At 47.0% G+C, this 15,084-nt stretch overlaps 1 protein-coding gene and 1 pseudogene across 1 annotated transcript; one reads left to right on the plus strand and one right to left on the minus strand.

Annotated features, from left to right (window-relative positions):
• Positions 1-3,891: 3,891 nt before the first annotated feature.
• Positions 3,892-7,539, plus strand: LOC125514791. Its single transcript, XM_048680142.1, has one exon. The coding sequence runs from the start codon at positions 6,635-6,637 to the stop codon at positions 7,394-7,396; it is 762 nt and encodes a 253-aa protein (XP_048536099.1). The 5' UTR covers positions 3,892-6,634; the 3' UTR covers positions 7,397-7,539.
• Positions 7,540-7,662: 123 nt separating this feature from the next.
• On the minus strand, positions 7,663-10,289 carry LOC125514789 (annotated as a pseudogene).
• Between the last annotated feature and the right edge of the window lie 4,795 nt (positions 10,290-15,084).

A 15,084-nucleotide genomic window follows, 5' to 3' on the forward strand; every position in this document is an offset into this window, starting at 1 on the left:
ACATATGAGATAAGCACAACTATTTGTTGTATTGTAATAAAAGATTACTAAGCTGGTCATCAACAATGTCGTCTTCTTACATTAACATTTTTTTTATATCCCATTGATGGACATGCTCTTATGATATGGTTTGCCCGTTTAGGCCTTTTGTGGGAAGCTTGAAATGATTTTACACTCCTATATATAGGCTGCACTATTGTTGTGACACATTGTCTAGTTGGTCAATCAGCTTAGCATGTCTCCTTGAAAATATTCACATGGAAATGGAGAGTCTAGTCTAGGGATGTAATCAAGATGATTGTCAAAGTCTCAAGGGAGTCTACCAAGAGCTGATTGCCCCCTTGTGGCCAGGCTTAATTTGCATAGCTTCATAGACCGGCCGTCCCGAGAAACCATCGCAAGGAAGCATAATAACAAATGAATTTATGGAAGGGTACATACCGAGCATTGATAAACATGTACTAGACTGTGGTCGGGCCACGTGAAGACAGAGAAAAATAGCAACCTGATCATATATAGTGTGATTTGGTAACTTTGTGAAAAAACATGCAAGTTATTTTCATAATATAGTAGTTGCTGCATTAAACAAACTTGCTCTCCTTTACTGCTTATAAAAGAAAATATTCGGAACAAGTAATACAAACTGGCCAAGTGGGGATCATACAAAGACCTCATGTGAGTTTTAAGTCGATACTGGTAGCATATAGCAGCCACATAGAATTTGTAGGCTTGAGGGGCATAAGAAACATAGCAATCACCACAGTTCGATTTATTTTCAGTGAAAGATCTCAGTGCCGCTAGAAAAGGCTTTTTAATCGGGATACAAAGCACTGCAAAAGCACATAACGTCATTTCTCTGATGTTAAGCTTAGACTTTGGTCGTCAACGACGAGCCAGCATTGTTTTCCTAACCAGTGTGTGTGCTCTATCGACATGGAAACTTTCTGTGTGTGCTCGTTATTGTTTGAGGTGGTCTGGATTATTTGGGAGCCCGTGATGGTGATCAAGGGGGTGGGTTGTGCACGGAGCCAGATGTGAGGAATTCATGTAAAAAAAAGTATGTTGTGAGGAACAACTGGCCCATGTATCAGTGATTCAGCTCGCCAACATTTCTGCCGACTATTTTCCTTTATAGTCCGTTCCCACGTTGCCTTTGTTTCTCTTATTTATGTGGTTTCCTTGTCTTGTTCAATGTCTTCTCCTTCCCTCTCTGTCTTTTACTTTAATACTCCCTCTATAAACTAATATAAGAGCGCCCGTTGTAGTGCTTCTGTTCAGAAAGTAAATGGCGCCTACAGCACATTGAAACAAACTGGCAATGCATGATGCAATTTGGAGGCCACGTTTTAATCCATTTGCTCAGCAAGCAATCGGCATCCAAAATCATGCATCATGACCATCTTCAGACAAGATCAATACAATGCATGGCTAGTAAAAGTTGGTACACATGTGTAGAACTAATCTGCTGAGATAACTGGAAACACAGAAAACCTTGCATGTTTCAGTTTAGTGAAAAGAGAGTATAAGACCGTATAGGTACAAAAATACAAGGAAATGTTTTTATGCATTCATTTGGAAACTACTATGAACTGCTATGAGTAGTCAAATCTTGACCCTCTGGGTGGCCATAACGTTTACACGTAGAGCAGTGTTTTTTTAAAGATGTAGAGCAGTCTAACTTTTTTCTAAAAGCTGTAGAGCAGTGTCTTAGATAAGCATGACCATGGTTGTCTCTTTTTCCTATACCTTTTTTACGAATATGTAACTATGCTGGTCACTGGCATCAAATTACATTCTGCTCCGCCCTTTTGAATCTGGTTCAGGTCTCTCTTGTTTGCAGCCTCTAAACTCTAACATACTTTTGTGTTGTGAAACCTGATGCAAAGACCATAATATCAACAGAATCATCCCTTTTTCTAACTTTAAGAAACAAAGACACATCTCCAACTCACCATAGTTTCAGCAAGAGAAGTTCTAGCTAAAGAGGCGAAATGCGCCACCATCACAAAAAGCAATCAATCGCGGCAGGAAGCGCTTGTTGGGTGCATATATGAAACAACCACCATCTATATCTATACCAATATAAAAAGACCCAAAGAGCCAGATCTAATTAATCTCGGCCATCAAATCATGTCAATTCAACGACCTAGACTGCTTTACGAAAAAGGGTTTCCCCCGCTTTATATTATAAAGCACAACCACAACCACAACAACAAGCATCTGATACAAACACACGCCACACAGACCCAAGGCAAGATACATGAATGCCGGGCACCGACGCACAACCTCAACGACATAAAGCATCTAAAAGATAAGCAAAAAAAGGATCAGCTAAGAGTCGACCGAGACCACCACCAAGGAGCGATCGTCCGGGAGGATGCGCGACGGACACGCCGGACCGAGGACTCCAAGACGGTGCCTCCAGGAAAGGCACGACCAAGACCGTCGCCACCGTCTGATCCGAAGATCAAGTTTTCACCCGGAGTAAGATGGAGAGAGAAGAAGCACCACGACGAAGCCTGCAAGGAGGAACACGACGTCCACGGACGCCGTCATCGTCGACCAGAACGGGACTGGGTAGGTGATGAACCCCGGTGCTTCAGCTCCCCCGTCGCCACCCCGGTCCGCCAACGCCCACAACCATGCCGCCCGAGCGGCCATGGTTGCCTGCCCGCATCCGAGTCGCGCGATCCGCCCACAACCAACGCAACTCCCACCGCCAGGGCCGTCGCCCCGCCATGAGACCGCCCTGAAGCCCCCAAAGGCCACGCCTTTGTCAAGATCCACAACCCCGACCACCTCCAGAACCGCCGCCGGCCAAGCTGCCTCGAGAAGGGCCGCGACCACCTCGATCAGGGGAAGGGGAAGGCGGAGAAGTGGCACATGGCCACAACCGACACCCTGTCGGCTCCAACTTCCCCTCGGAACCGTGTTCCGCCCCCGCTTCGAAGGCCCGGAGCATCAGGGGGCATCAGCCGTCGCCAGAAGCCGAAGAGGGAGGGTTGCGGATCCGTCGCCGCCGCCGCCTGAAGACGCCACCAGGGGATCCACCCGAGCCGAGCACCGCCACCTAGCCGCGAGGGCCCGACTAGGTGGGAGCAACCCACCTCCTCCGTTGCCACGCCGCCCCCTCACCAGAGCACCACGGCGAGAGGGCCGCCCGTGACCCGGTCAACCGCGACCCGTGGCGCCGGAGGCGACGCCGAAGCGCTGCCGGAAGCACCGCCGCCGACTCCACCACCGGCCCGCACCACCACCATGCCGCCCGCCGCCCGTCGAACGCCGCCATCGCCGGCCTGCTCCGGGGCGCCGCCGCGCCCGGCACCGAGCACCGCGCCCAGCCGCAAGATCTGGCCCGCGCCATACCCCACGAGCGGGGGCCGAAGGAGCCCCGCCGCCGCCGGCGACGCCCGGGCTTCGCCCGGCCGCGCTCCTTGGCGGCGGCGAGGGAGGAGGAGGGGGTGTGGCGGCGGGGATCTGGAGCCCTCCCCGGCGCCTCGCGGGTGGCGGCGGGGAAGGGAGGGAGGGGAGTCCGAGGCAACCCGTATCGAAGGGTTTACGACCTAGACTGCTTCAATGTCGAGCGCACAACACGTTTAGCGTGCAGTTAATTTTATGCCAAATATAGAGTTAATCACATAATAACACGCAAATAATATCCTACTTAATATCCGCAAGCATTTAATATACTTCCAAATTAACGTGCATTGCACGTACACATTGACTAGTCACCGCAAGAAACAGCGAGCATGTTGCTTTGGCAGAGGGGGTGGACGCCAAGCATTTGCACATGACACTCTGGCACACAGGCGTTTACGGTTCTCATGGAGCCATGCGCCTGTACTGTGTTCTCTTATTTATTTGCATCCTAAAAATAACAGAGATTTTGATTGCCCCCTATAAGTGCGTGTATCATGACCAGGAGATCGATAAGAAATATAGCTATGATCCTAGCAGCTGGTTGTTCACGGTTCAGACAACCACCAGAGTGTTGTTATAATCGTGCTAATGCCATTGCAGTTTCAGGCTTACAGTGTTCACCCATGCATGTCATCAAATTTGCCCAAACTAAACAAAAACTTGGACTGAACTATGATGCTGTATGTAGTACCTTGATAGAGTGACCAGTCTAGGTAAGAAACTCAATCTGACATATTTAGGGGTATGGTTCCAGTACCATTAACTCCATATGTGATTAGCAAAGTAAGTAGCCCTTGTCATCAGCTCAAGGTTCTTATATAGTTGTATTTTCCATAGGACGATTTCCTGGATTAAATATCTGCGCTGGACATCCAGCACTGTACCAGAGTTCAGTCTCCAAGAAGCTGGTTGTTCATCCAGGAGTCTACCAAATTTAGTTGTTATGTGGAAGGCATGTGCTACATGTGACCAACAAAAAAAGCTCTTCTTCTACAGCCGATGGATGAGCTACTATCCACTGTTATTTATCTAAATAGTTCGTTTCATGTTGCTTACGGTTCAGCCAGTTACCAGTGCACTGTTATAGCCATTGATGCCAGGCCAAACTAAGAAAACTTGTCAAGGCTGTGTCGGAGGATACTGCCATCTTTTGCTCCTAGAGGACTCTTTTGTATGGAATAGCATCCAAGTTGCTATGTAATATAACTTTTTCCAGTATATCTGAAACTAACCAAGCCTATCACTATGTTGCGAAACTATGATTTGACTAAATGCTATGTAAGACCTATAGCTATCAGAGGGGGGGGCTTGGTAAAATAACACCGACAAGAGCAAGCCCTCCACGGGAAATGAGGGCGAGCACATCTGCGCCGAGTTCATGCAGGCCAAGTATCCCCTTAAAGTGGAGAAAGTACATGTGTGTCATCAGGTGTGGAGTGCTCCGCCGCGAGCACAGTGTAGGCCAAGACCAAAGCTGACAATGGCACGGAGAATATCAGGGGGGAGCACCTGCTGCCGCGTAAGAGACTCATTCTCAAGTTCGAACGGTCCCAGGGGGTACACTTCTTTAACTTTGACCAAGTGTACCCCATATACATCAGATGGGGTGGACCATCGTGCTTGTTTCCTTAAGTGTATCAGCAACAACAGTTTCAGACAAATTCGTTTTAGCCCAAATAGCAAAGGAAACTGAACATAAGTTTTCAAGTCACCAAAACCCCCAAAAAATTGAACACCAATCCCCGGATGACACACTGCTCGAAATTTGGCTCCAGAAGTTGAACAGGGGGCCAAAGAAAACACAACCCAACTAAAATTTCCTTGATAGCCCATTTCTAAGTAGCCATTGTTTCTTTTATTTCTGTGGTTTTCTTGTCTTGTTCAATGTCTTCACCTTCCCTTTTTGTCTTTTACTTTCCTACTTGGTAGTAATGACTGTTGTAGTACTTCTGTTCAGAAAGTAAATGGCGCCTACAACACATTGAAGCAAACTGACAAATGCATGATGCGACTTGGAAGCCATTTTAATCCATTCATTGTCTCAGAAATCAGAATCAAAAAATCATGCATCACGGCCAACTTCAGACAAGACAAATGCAATGGCTAGTAAAAGTTGGTACACATGTAGAGGTAATCTACTTAAATAACGGGAAACGCAAAAGACTTGCAGGTTTCAGTTTAGTGAAGAGAGACTACAAGATCATATATATAGGTATGAAAATACAAGAAAAATATATGTTATGCATTAGTTTCCAAACTGCTATGAGTAGAGTCAAATCTTGACCCTCTGTGCAGCCTTAATGATTTACTACGCACATTGTTCGTACTGAGCGACATGCCAGCCTGCTATATATACAGGCTAGCGTTACAACATATCAGATAACCACAGCCATTAATTATTACTAGGAAAAAGATCGCTGTGATGGTCCTCAACAGTATAATCTTACGACTTTTTATCACACCGTACATGTTTCCATGGTATGGGTATTTTAGGCATACTCTAAATGTTTGCCAGCTATAGTGTGGAGTATTAGATAAGCATGGCCATATGCTTGTTTCTTTTTCCTATACCTTTTTACGAATATATATAACTATGCTAGTCACTGGCCGTCAAATTTACATTCTGCTCCTCCCTTCTGAATCTGGTTCAGGTCTCTTGTTTGCAGCCTCTGAATTCTAGTGAGCTCTGTGTTATAAAACCTGAAGCAGAGGTAAATAGACTCATTCCCTTTTCTATCTAGCTTTAAGACATAAAGGCACTTCTCCGACTCACCATAGCGTCAGCAAGAGAGGTTCTAGCTAGAGAGACGAAATGCACCACAGCCGCCAGCATCGCAAAAGCAATCAGCTGTGCCTTTGGTTGTTGGATGCATATATGAAACAACCACCAGCACCACAAGAAACAATGGGCTGGGCGTGCTGCTTTGGCACTAGCAGTAGACGCCAAGCGCTTGCACAAGACACTCGCACACACGCAGGCGTTACGGTTCTCATGGCACCGTGCTGCCCCATGCACGCCGAAATTACTTTTCTGCTTGCTTTGGCGATGCCAATCTGTACTACGATATTAATTTGCATCCTAAAAATTGCCCCCTATAAATCCGTGTACCTTGGTCAGGAGATCGATCACAATCATCATCAACATCAGATCTGTAAGACTCGAAAGAGATTTAGTAAGAGTGTGGACTAGATCTAGAGAGTACAGAGTGAGAGGATGTCGACAAGAAGTGGCAAGCCGCTCCTCGTCGTGATCCGACGGAGCAAGCTCTCCGCAGGAGGTGAGGGCCGCCGCATCTGCACAGAGTTCAAGCAGGCCATGTACCCCTTCAAGTGGAGAAGGTACATGTGCGCAAGGTGCGGGGTGCTCCGTGATGAGCACAGGGCCTCCAAGAGCAAGGTCTCCGCAGGAGATGAGGGGGACCACATCGCAGGTAAGAGCAAGCTCTCCACAGGAGATGAGGGCGAGCACATAGCTGGCAAGAGCAAGCTCTCCGCAGGAGATGGGGGCGAGCACGACACCGACAAGAGCAAGCTGTTTGCAGGAGATAAGGGCGAGCACAGCGCTGACAAGTGCAAGCTCTCTGCAGAAGATGAGGGTGAGCGCAGCGCCAACAAGAGTAAGATCTCTGCAAGAGAGAAGGGAGAGCGTGTCTGCACCGAGTTCAAGCAGGCCAAGTACCCCTTCAAGTGGAGAAAGTACATGTGTGCCAGGTGCGGGGTGCACCGTAGCGAGCACGGTGTCAGCAAGGCCAAGGCCAAAGTGTACGACGACATGGAGAATATCAGGGAGGAGCTCCTGCCGCCACGCAAGAGGCTCATTCTCAGGTTCAAGCGGTCACAGGCCCTTGCCGCTGCTGCTGTTGCTGCATCCAGGGAGAAGGAGAACAAGGAGGGGGAGCTAGAGGAAGGGGAGATCACCTGGAGCCCCGGCTCGACGATCACCAAGGGAAAGAGAGCCCCAAGGAGAAAGCCCTAGGATGCACCGTAAACTGCGCAATGCACCATTGAGAACTTGTTATATGTGAATCTCTTCAGCTATGTGAGACAACTTGTGTACTGGTCCGATGTACACTTCTTTAACTTTAACCAAGTCTACCCCATATATATATATATCAGATGTGGTGGACCATTCGTGCTTGTTTCCTAAAGTGTATCAGCAACAATAGTTTCACACAAATTCATTAACACACTAACCAAATTTGGCTCTAGAAGTTAAACAGGGAGCCAAAGACACTAACCAAATTTTTGCCATCAAACCTAATTAATGGTAGGCAAATATGGTCAAAGTTGCCAATTGAACAAATATTCACAAGTTTGGTACGGCAAACCTTGGCTCTGAAAGATATAAAACCAAACATCCTGTACTACTCCAAATAAATCACACAAACATGGGCTGCTGCATCCCGCCAGAGCTTGTTATGCAACCATAGATAGAGGTAGAACCACAGTCGTATTGCGTTCCCCCGTGCATTAGTTGCCTTCCTGCGCATTTCACCGTGATGCACATTTATTAGCTGGGATAAAAGAGTACATATGTAGTAGAAGAGCATCTACTGAATATATCACGAATTTAATCAGTAGCATATCATGCAGAATCCTACTCTACACGTTCATACATCATAGGCCTTTTTTCACAATACATCATAGGGTTATAGTGGACAGTACTAAGTAATTAAAGCTTTAGTGCAAGGCAAAAGAGGAGCAACACAACCAATTCATAACATCAGTCACACGTAGATGATCGGAATCAGTAACCTTAATAGGTTAACAGTGGATCTACACAATATGGAACATGCTACACACCTCCAATTTGCACTTGGCTTCAGATTCAAATGTCTTGCACAAGATCTCATAGCTTCTATGAATTCCAATCTATGAGAAATGAAGGAGTCAACATACGAATATCTTGTTCTTGTGGAGACTATTTTTCTTGGTAAAGTAATACCAGTGGATCCACTCGTGATGGCGAGGTATTGGATATTACATATCTGCAAGACAGAATAAGTGAACTAAAACATTGCAATCAAAGTGAAGCAGACACCATAAGTAACCAACAACCAGAAGGTACATCAATTCAGTGCACCCCAGATAAGTTGTTCACATGAAATGCAAATTTACCACTTTACCCCAAATTGTTGTAGAAACCATAGCATCTGTATTAGATTTTTGAACTGTCAGCATCACGGCCCACATTTGGCTCTGCAAGCATACATGTGTTCTGGGTCAAATTTTGATCATCATTCCAGCTGAGTGTAACCAGAATAGTAATTAAGCAAGAAAAAAATGCATAAATCAGAAGACACAGGCCACACCATGACACTCTATGTCTTGACATAATATTCTGAAGAACAGAACAATAAACTATCAGGAACTTCAAAAAATCAGATCACCTTGCAAGCTATAAGTTCAATCAACTGCATTAGGAACTTCCTCAGCCCCTTCCCTTGGGCAGAAGACTCCAATTGTAGCTCATACACATAAAGAACAGGCACATCTTCTTCAACAATAAATCTGTAGTGTACAAAACCAAGCAAGCGGCCTCCACGGCATGTCACATGTGCACACTCCACCCCTGAATCTTGCTTCATGAAACATTTGGCAATATCATTGTCTGTATATTGGCAGGTCAGGATGTATCGTGCTTCTGGGGCAACCATTTCCCGGCGCTTAATTTTCTCTTCTGAAGGCCATTCTGATCCATAAGTTCCCTCCATGTTAGCCTAAATTATTGTTTACCAGTGTTACATTCAATAATCATGGGAACTTGTAAAAAGGTACATATGCAAACATCCTAAATGTATGCAACCTTGAGAAGATTTTGGATGTACTTCCTCGTTGGTACCGGAAGCTGATTGCCATGCCCAGATTCCAAGTAGATTGAAAAACCTAAATATAAGAAATATGAGATCAGCCTGCCACAGTGCAGTTCCCCTCCAAAAAAAGACAATGCTAGGCTCAAAGCAAGAAGTGTTGTCTCAATTAGAATTGCTAAGACCTAACAATGCATTCAATTTTCTCACATTGAATTTCTAGAGCTGAATACAGGAAAGACAGTAGGTGTCGTGAATCCGAAATTCCGAATGGAACATTGCCGCTTCTCTCGTATTTATGAAAATCCGGGAATCGCGCAAGATGATCCTTCACAGCTACAGCTTTCCTTATAAGTTCTTTGATGGCCTTCTTCGTCCCCAGTATCTATCCAAAAGCATGATATCTGCATGAGCTCCCAGTATACATGCAACCCCCATCAGTTCTCTTCAAATGCTGATTCATGGCATGGTGGCTATCATCTTAAAAACAGCTGGATTCAGGGGACCAGAGTCACCAGGTGTTCCCTGTGTTGCTAAGAGGAAAAGGCACCGAATCCTGGAAAGTAAAAAATCTAGGTGCTGCAACCAATTTTCAACATGTTTCCGCGGAATAACACATGGATCGCTACGGCCTCTGCCACTGCCAGTTCCAATCTATTCGACTATTCGCCAATTTTGGGTGCCGTGACTAAACTAAAACAAATTGTTGCAATGAAATTGGCCACGGGCGGGGGAAATGGGGGCTGGGGGATACAAGAGGAAGCGGTGGGGGAGGGGGGGAATATGAGTACCTCCTTCCTACTGAGCGGCCTCTCCACGCCGCCGCCGCTGCTCCGTGGCCTCTTGTTCTCCGCCGTCGCCATCGCTGCCCCCTTTCGTTGCCTCGTGGCTGCCGGCTGGAGACGGGACGGGAGGAAGCGCCGGTGTACAAGGGTGCTTGTTTCACCCATGGGCTTTCTAGGCCTTGGTAAATTCGTTGGGCCTCCAGATCCGGCTCAACGGATTCGGCTCGGCGTGGGGTGATGGTATGGATCTGTTCCAGCGCGTGACGCCGAAAATAAAACTAGCGCCGCACGCGAGACCTACGTTCTTTTTCCTTTTTTTGGTTTTCACTTTTTTTATTTATTTCTCCCAATTTTATTTTAATATTAAAACCGTTCACATATGTTCATGAGTTTGACATTGTTCATGCATTTGAAAATCAATCGTGAATTTAAAGTAAAGTGTTTATGAATTCAAAACAATGTTCACGAATGCAAACAATCTTCGTCAATTTGCAAAAAAAAGGTTATTACATTTAAAATATCCATGAATTATAAAATATTAGTGAATTTAAAAAAATTATTCACAAAATCGAAAAGTTTTCATTAATTTAAAAATTATTCATGAATCGAAACAATGTTCACAGATTTAAAAATCTTGAATTAAAATAAATGTGACTTTGAAAAAAATCATGAATTCAAAAAGTGTTCGCAAATTTGAAAAAATATTCACTAATTAAAAATAGAAAAATAAAGGGCAGCGCTACGCATCAACAGGATGATAAATCAATTAGATCGGCCGGTACAATAACCGTCAGATGCTGTAAGAAATAGCCGTCCGATCTACCGCCTCAGCCAGTTGAGAACCTTTGCAACTGCTATCTTGGTGCGCTTGGGGGGCTTTGCAACAAGGACCATGTTACAAAGGTCCATCAAGACAGCATGCCGCACACCTAGGCTAGAGCGTAGCCACCGTGCCACTGTTGTAAAGAAGAAATCGAGACTGCTATGGGAGGACAGACCGGGACTCTCCCATAGAGGTGAAGAGACAATCACCCACAAAGCCATGCGCTGCTTACAGTAGACGACATGTCAACGACTAATTTAGACGTTGTGTGAAGGCAGAGCCGGTATCCTCCCCCCCCCCCCCCCCCCCCACCCCACCGCGCAACTGCGGCGTGAAGGAGGAGGCGGCGTTGCCGCCGCATCGACTAGGCCGACATTTGGCACAATAATGACACGAGGAGGTTCACCCGGTGATCGTGAAGGCGTGCGGGCGCCTCCTCCACTACCTCTTTTGTAACGGTGGTGGAGCCTCCTCGTCGTCGCGGAGCATCATGATGGCCGGAGAAAGGGCGGCTAGGGAGGCAGCACGATGCGCCGCGTCACTCGGTCCTTGCGGAGGCCTGGGCTCGCGACCAGTCGCAGACCACCAAGGAGGCGTCTGTGCGACGACGATGCCGCCTCGGCGGGGAGCTCGCCCCCCCCCCCCCCCCCCCCCCCCCCGGGGGGGGGGGCCCCCCCCCCCCCCCCCCCGCGCTGTTAGGGGAAAGGCCAGGGCTCCCCAGCCATTGTCGGCGTTGTCCGAGGCGGCCCACCGCACGACACATGAGAAAGCGAAGCGACTCCTCCAGGAGCGCCAGGCGGCGACCGGGTAGGGTTGGCGCGCCCCCGCGCCCTTCCTCCGCTAGAAGGACGACTCCGACGACGGCACGAACGGCAACGGAGGTGCTCCCGGCCAGCTCGGGCACCCATACGAGGCCACCGTCCGCAACAAGCTAGTTTAGGTATTTATATCTTTTAGTTGAGCGGACGAAATTGTTCGTATGTAAGATATATCAAACTTATATCCATTTGAATGAATTATGTTGTGTTCGCATAAGTTACGTCCGAATTTATTTGTATTGCGAACGAATGTTTACAGCAAGCGTTGGATGGTCAGCTCCCGTATCACTATCCACTGACATGTTTGGACGCATCCACGAACAAATACTATGTCTGTTTTGGTCTGGCGTTGGAGATGCCCTTAGTTTGCATAGTTGTATAGCAAACATCTCAAGGAAGCATAATAAATGAATTTATGGAAGAGTGGATACGATCATTGATAAACATGTACTAGACTCTGGTTAGGCACATGAAGACAGAGAAAAAAAAGCAATTAGATCATGTATGTTATGATTTTGTACCTTTACGAAAAAATCATGCAAGTTCTTTCTGACAACATAGTACTTGCTGCATTAAACCAAACTTGCTCTCCGTTACTTCCTTTATAAAAGAAAGATGTTGTGAAGAAGTTATACAAACTGACCATGCGGGAATCCTATACAAAAACCTATTGCGAGTAGTCGATATGGTAGCACATAGTAGCCACAAAGAAACTGTAAGCATGAGAGGCATGGGGAACATAGCAATCACCCTACTTAGATTTATTTTCAGTGAAAGGCCTTCACGCTGCTAGATAAGGCCTCGTAATCAGCACAGAAAGCGCTACAAGGCCACACATTGATTTTTTTCAGCAGTTGATTTTATACCTTAGACACCGAGCAATCATCTTTTCCTAACCAGTGGGTCTACTGCAACGGCATAGAAACCTTCCATCCTCTGTGTGCTCATTATCGTTTGAGGCGATCCTATTTCTTTTGAAGGGATTCTTTGGGAGCACGTGAATGGTGATCAAGCCTGCGTTGTGTGTCAAGTCTCATTAGCCGTGAGCTCGCTAATGGGAGTATGTTGTGAAGGACATTTGGCCCGTGTATCAGTGACTGAGCTCGCTAATGTTTGTGCTGGCTATTTTCCTTGATAGTCCCATTTCGAAGTAGCATTTGTTTCTTTTATTTCCGTGGTTCTCTTGTTTTGTTCACGTCTTCTCCTTTTCTATTTTCTGCTTTCCAACTTGGTAGCAATGACTGTTGTAGTAATTCTGTTCAGAAAGTAAGTACGTTGAAACAAATTGACAATGCATGATGCAAACTGGAAGCCACATTTTAATCCATTGGCTCAGCAGTTAAAGTCCAAAATCATGCATCACGACCATCTTCAGACAAGAAAAATACAGTGGCTAGTAAATGTTGGCACACATGTAGAGATAATCAGCTAAGATAACTAGGAGCACAAAGACCTGCAGGTTTCAGTTCAGTGAAAAGAGAGTACAGGATGAAAAATTGAAAATACAAGGAAAAATATTTCTGTTATGCACTCTTGTACACACTTGCTGGATTAGGCAGAGACAGCCACTGATCAGATTCAGCTGACTTATTTCCAAAGTACTATGAGCTGTTATGGGTACAGTCAAATCTTGACCCTCTGGGCGGGCTTTTTTTTTTTTGAAACAGCTGGGCGGGCTTGACTTTACTACTTTTTAAATGGAAATGCATGTTGGTGCTTTATTTCCAACTGAGAATAGTTGCATCGTTTATTACATATGAAAGCAAGAAACTGGGCGCAAAGTTTCTTTGTAGCCCGTCCTACGCAGTACCCTTTATCTCTGCAGTACATTTTATATTTTGGTACAGAGGTAGTAGTACTTAAGAGTCGTAGAGCAGCAGTGTATTGTTTGTATTGGAGCCTTTTTTCTTATGTTCTTTTTTTTTGCCATGTGTATCATCGATGCTTTTGGACATCTTGTTGGCACAGAGGACGGGTATAATTGATATCTTCGCGGTATTAATATATCCCCTTCTCAAAGAGATACTAGGATTAGGAGACGCCAGGAATCGTTTCCAACCCTCGCGTCGCCTCCTCCAGGCGACCGGGGGACGAAACCCTTACAACCCCGCCGGCGCCCCAATCTCCCCTGCTCCCATACCTCGTCGCCCCTCGAGTCTGCTTCCGGACAAAGCCGGGCACCACCGGTGAAGGGGGCGGCGGGGATCTAGTGCCTCTCAGCTCCTGGCACGATGGTTAGGAGGAAGGCCATCGCCGTTGGGTATCGGGGGCTCTCCCGCATTCTGCATCTGGGTGACGAAAGGCCAGACCTCCTTGAGCACCCTCCTTTGGTGGCCCATGTGTGGATCCAGGTCCGGCCGCCTAGGCGGGGAGCTGCGGCTCGGGGGACGGTCCAGCGGCTCATTCCCCCGAGAGATGGTTGCGAGCGCTTGGGTCCAGCGACTCGAGGGACGACGTAGGCGTGCTCGTTCCCCCAGGAGTTGGCTGAGAGCGCTTGTGCCCGGCGGATCATGCAGGTGTGGGGTGGCGGCGGATCGGGATCTGCCCGGAACTGGCGACCATCCTCCACCGATGACGCGGGCTATGGGCAACACGAACCAGTGCCCTCCGTCGTGGCGGTGATGGCGTCAGCATGGTAGAGGCAGCGGTGTGGTGGCGGTCCTAGTACTCTTATCGCACTACGGCAACGATCTGCATGATCGGTCCTACTTGATCTGGCCGGCGACGTGTTCCGGATCTGTTGCCGGAGATCTTGCCCAAGGATATCTGGAATGGATAGCTTCCGGTCGTGCGCGCCTATATCAGCCTACATGGCTCCATGAGGATGCGGCGCGAAGCTTTGTTGTTTGTTGGAGCCATGGGACATGTCGGCATCTCGATTTCCATGGTGTAGACAACAATGGAGAAAGCCATGATGGCTAAGATCGGAGGATCAGTAAGGTGGAGGGGTCCTTGGAGGCGATGGAGTCAGCCAGGTGTTTGATAATTTTCAGAAGCAACACGGGAGGATTTCATTTTTGGTGGTGCTCCTCGGGTGCCGAGTCAGGAGTTTCAGGGTGAAAACTTAAGGTCTGGTCTTCATTGGTTGTGCATGGCAATTGCCTTACGCAAGGTATTGTTTTGAGAGTTCAGACTTTCTCCAGGGTGAAAAACTAAGATCTTGGATCGGGCGACGACGATGCTAGTGCACTATTTCCTTCTTAAAGGCGTCGCTTTTTGAGACCTTTTATGTTTTTCGGATGTTGTCTTTGGTGGCCATTTGTGTGCTGCTAACAAGAGGAATCGATCATTGTGGCGAGGCCTTTGTTTTTTTTTACTTTCTTTTTTTTGTTTTGTTTCCGGGCTATGTGCATTATAGATGTTTTTGTGACATCTTGTTGGTGCAGAGAGTGGTGTAATTGGTATCTTCTTAATATTAATATATTCCC

Source organism: Triticum urartu, chromosome 6, assembly GCF_003073215.2.
Source record: "Triticum urartu cultivar G1812 chromosome 6, Tu2.1, whole genome shotgun sequence".
In the NCBI taxonomy this organism is placed as follows: domain Eukaryota; kingdom Viridiplantae; phylum Streptophyta; class Magnoliopsida; order Poales; family Poaceae; genus Triticum; species Triticum urartu.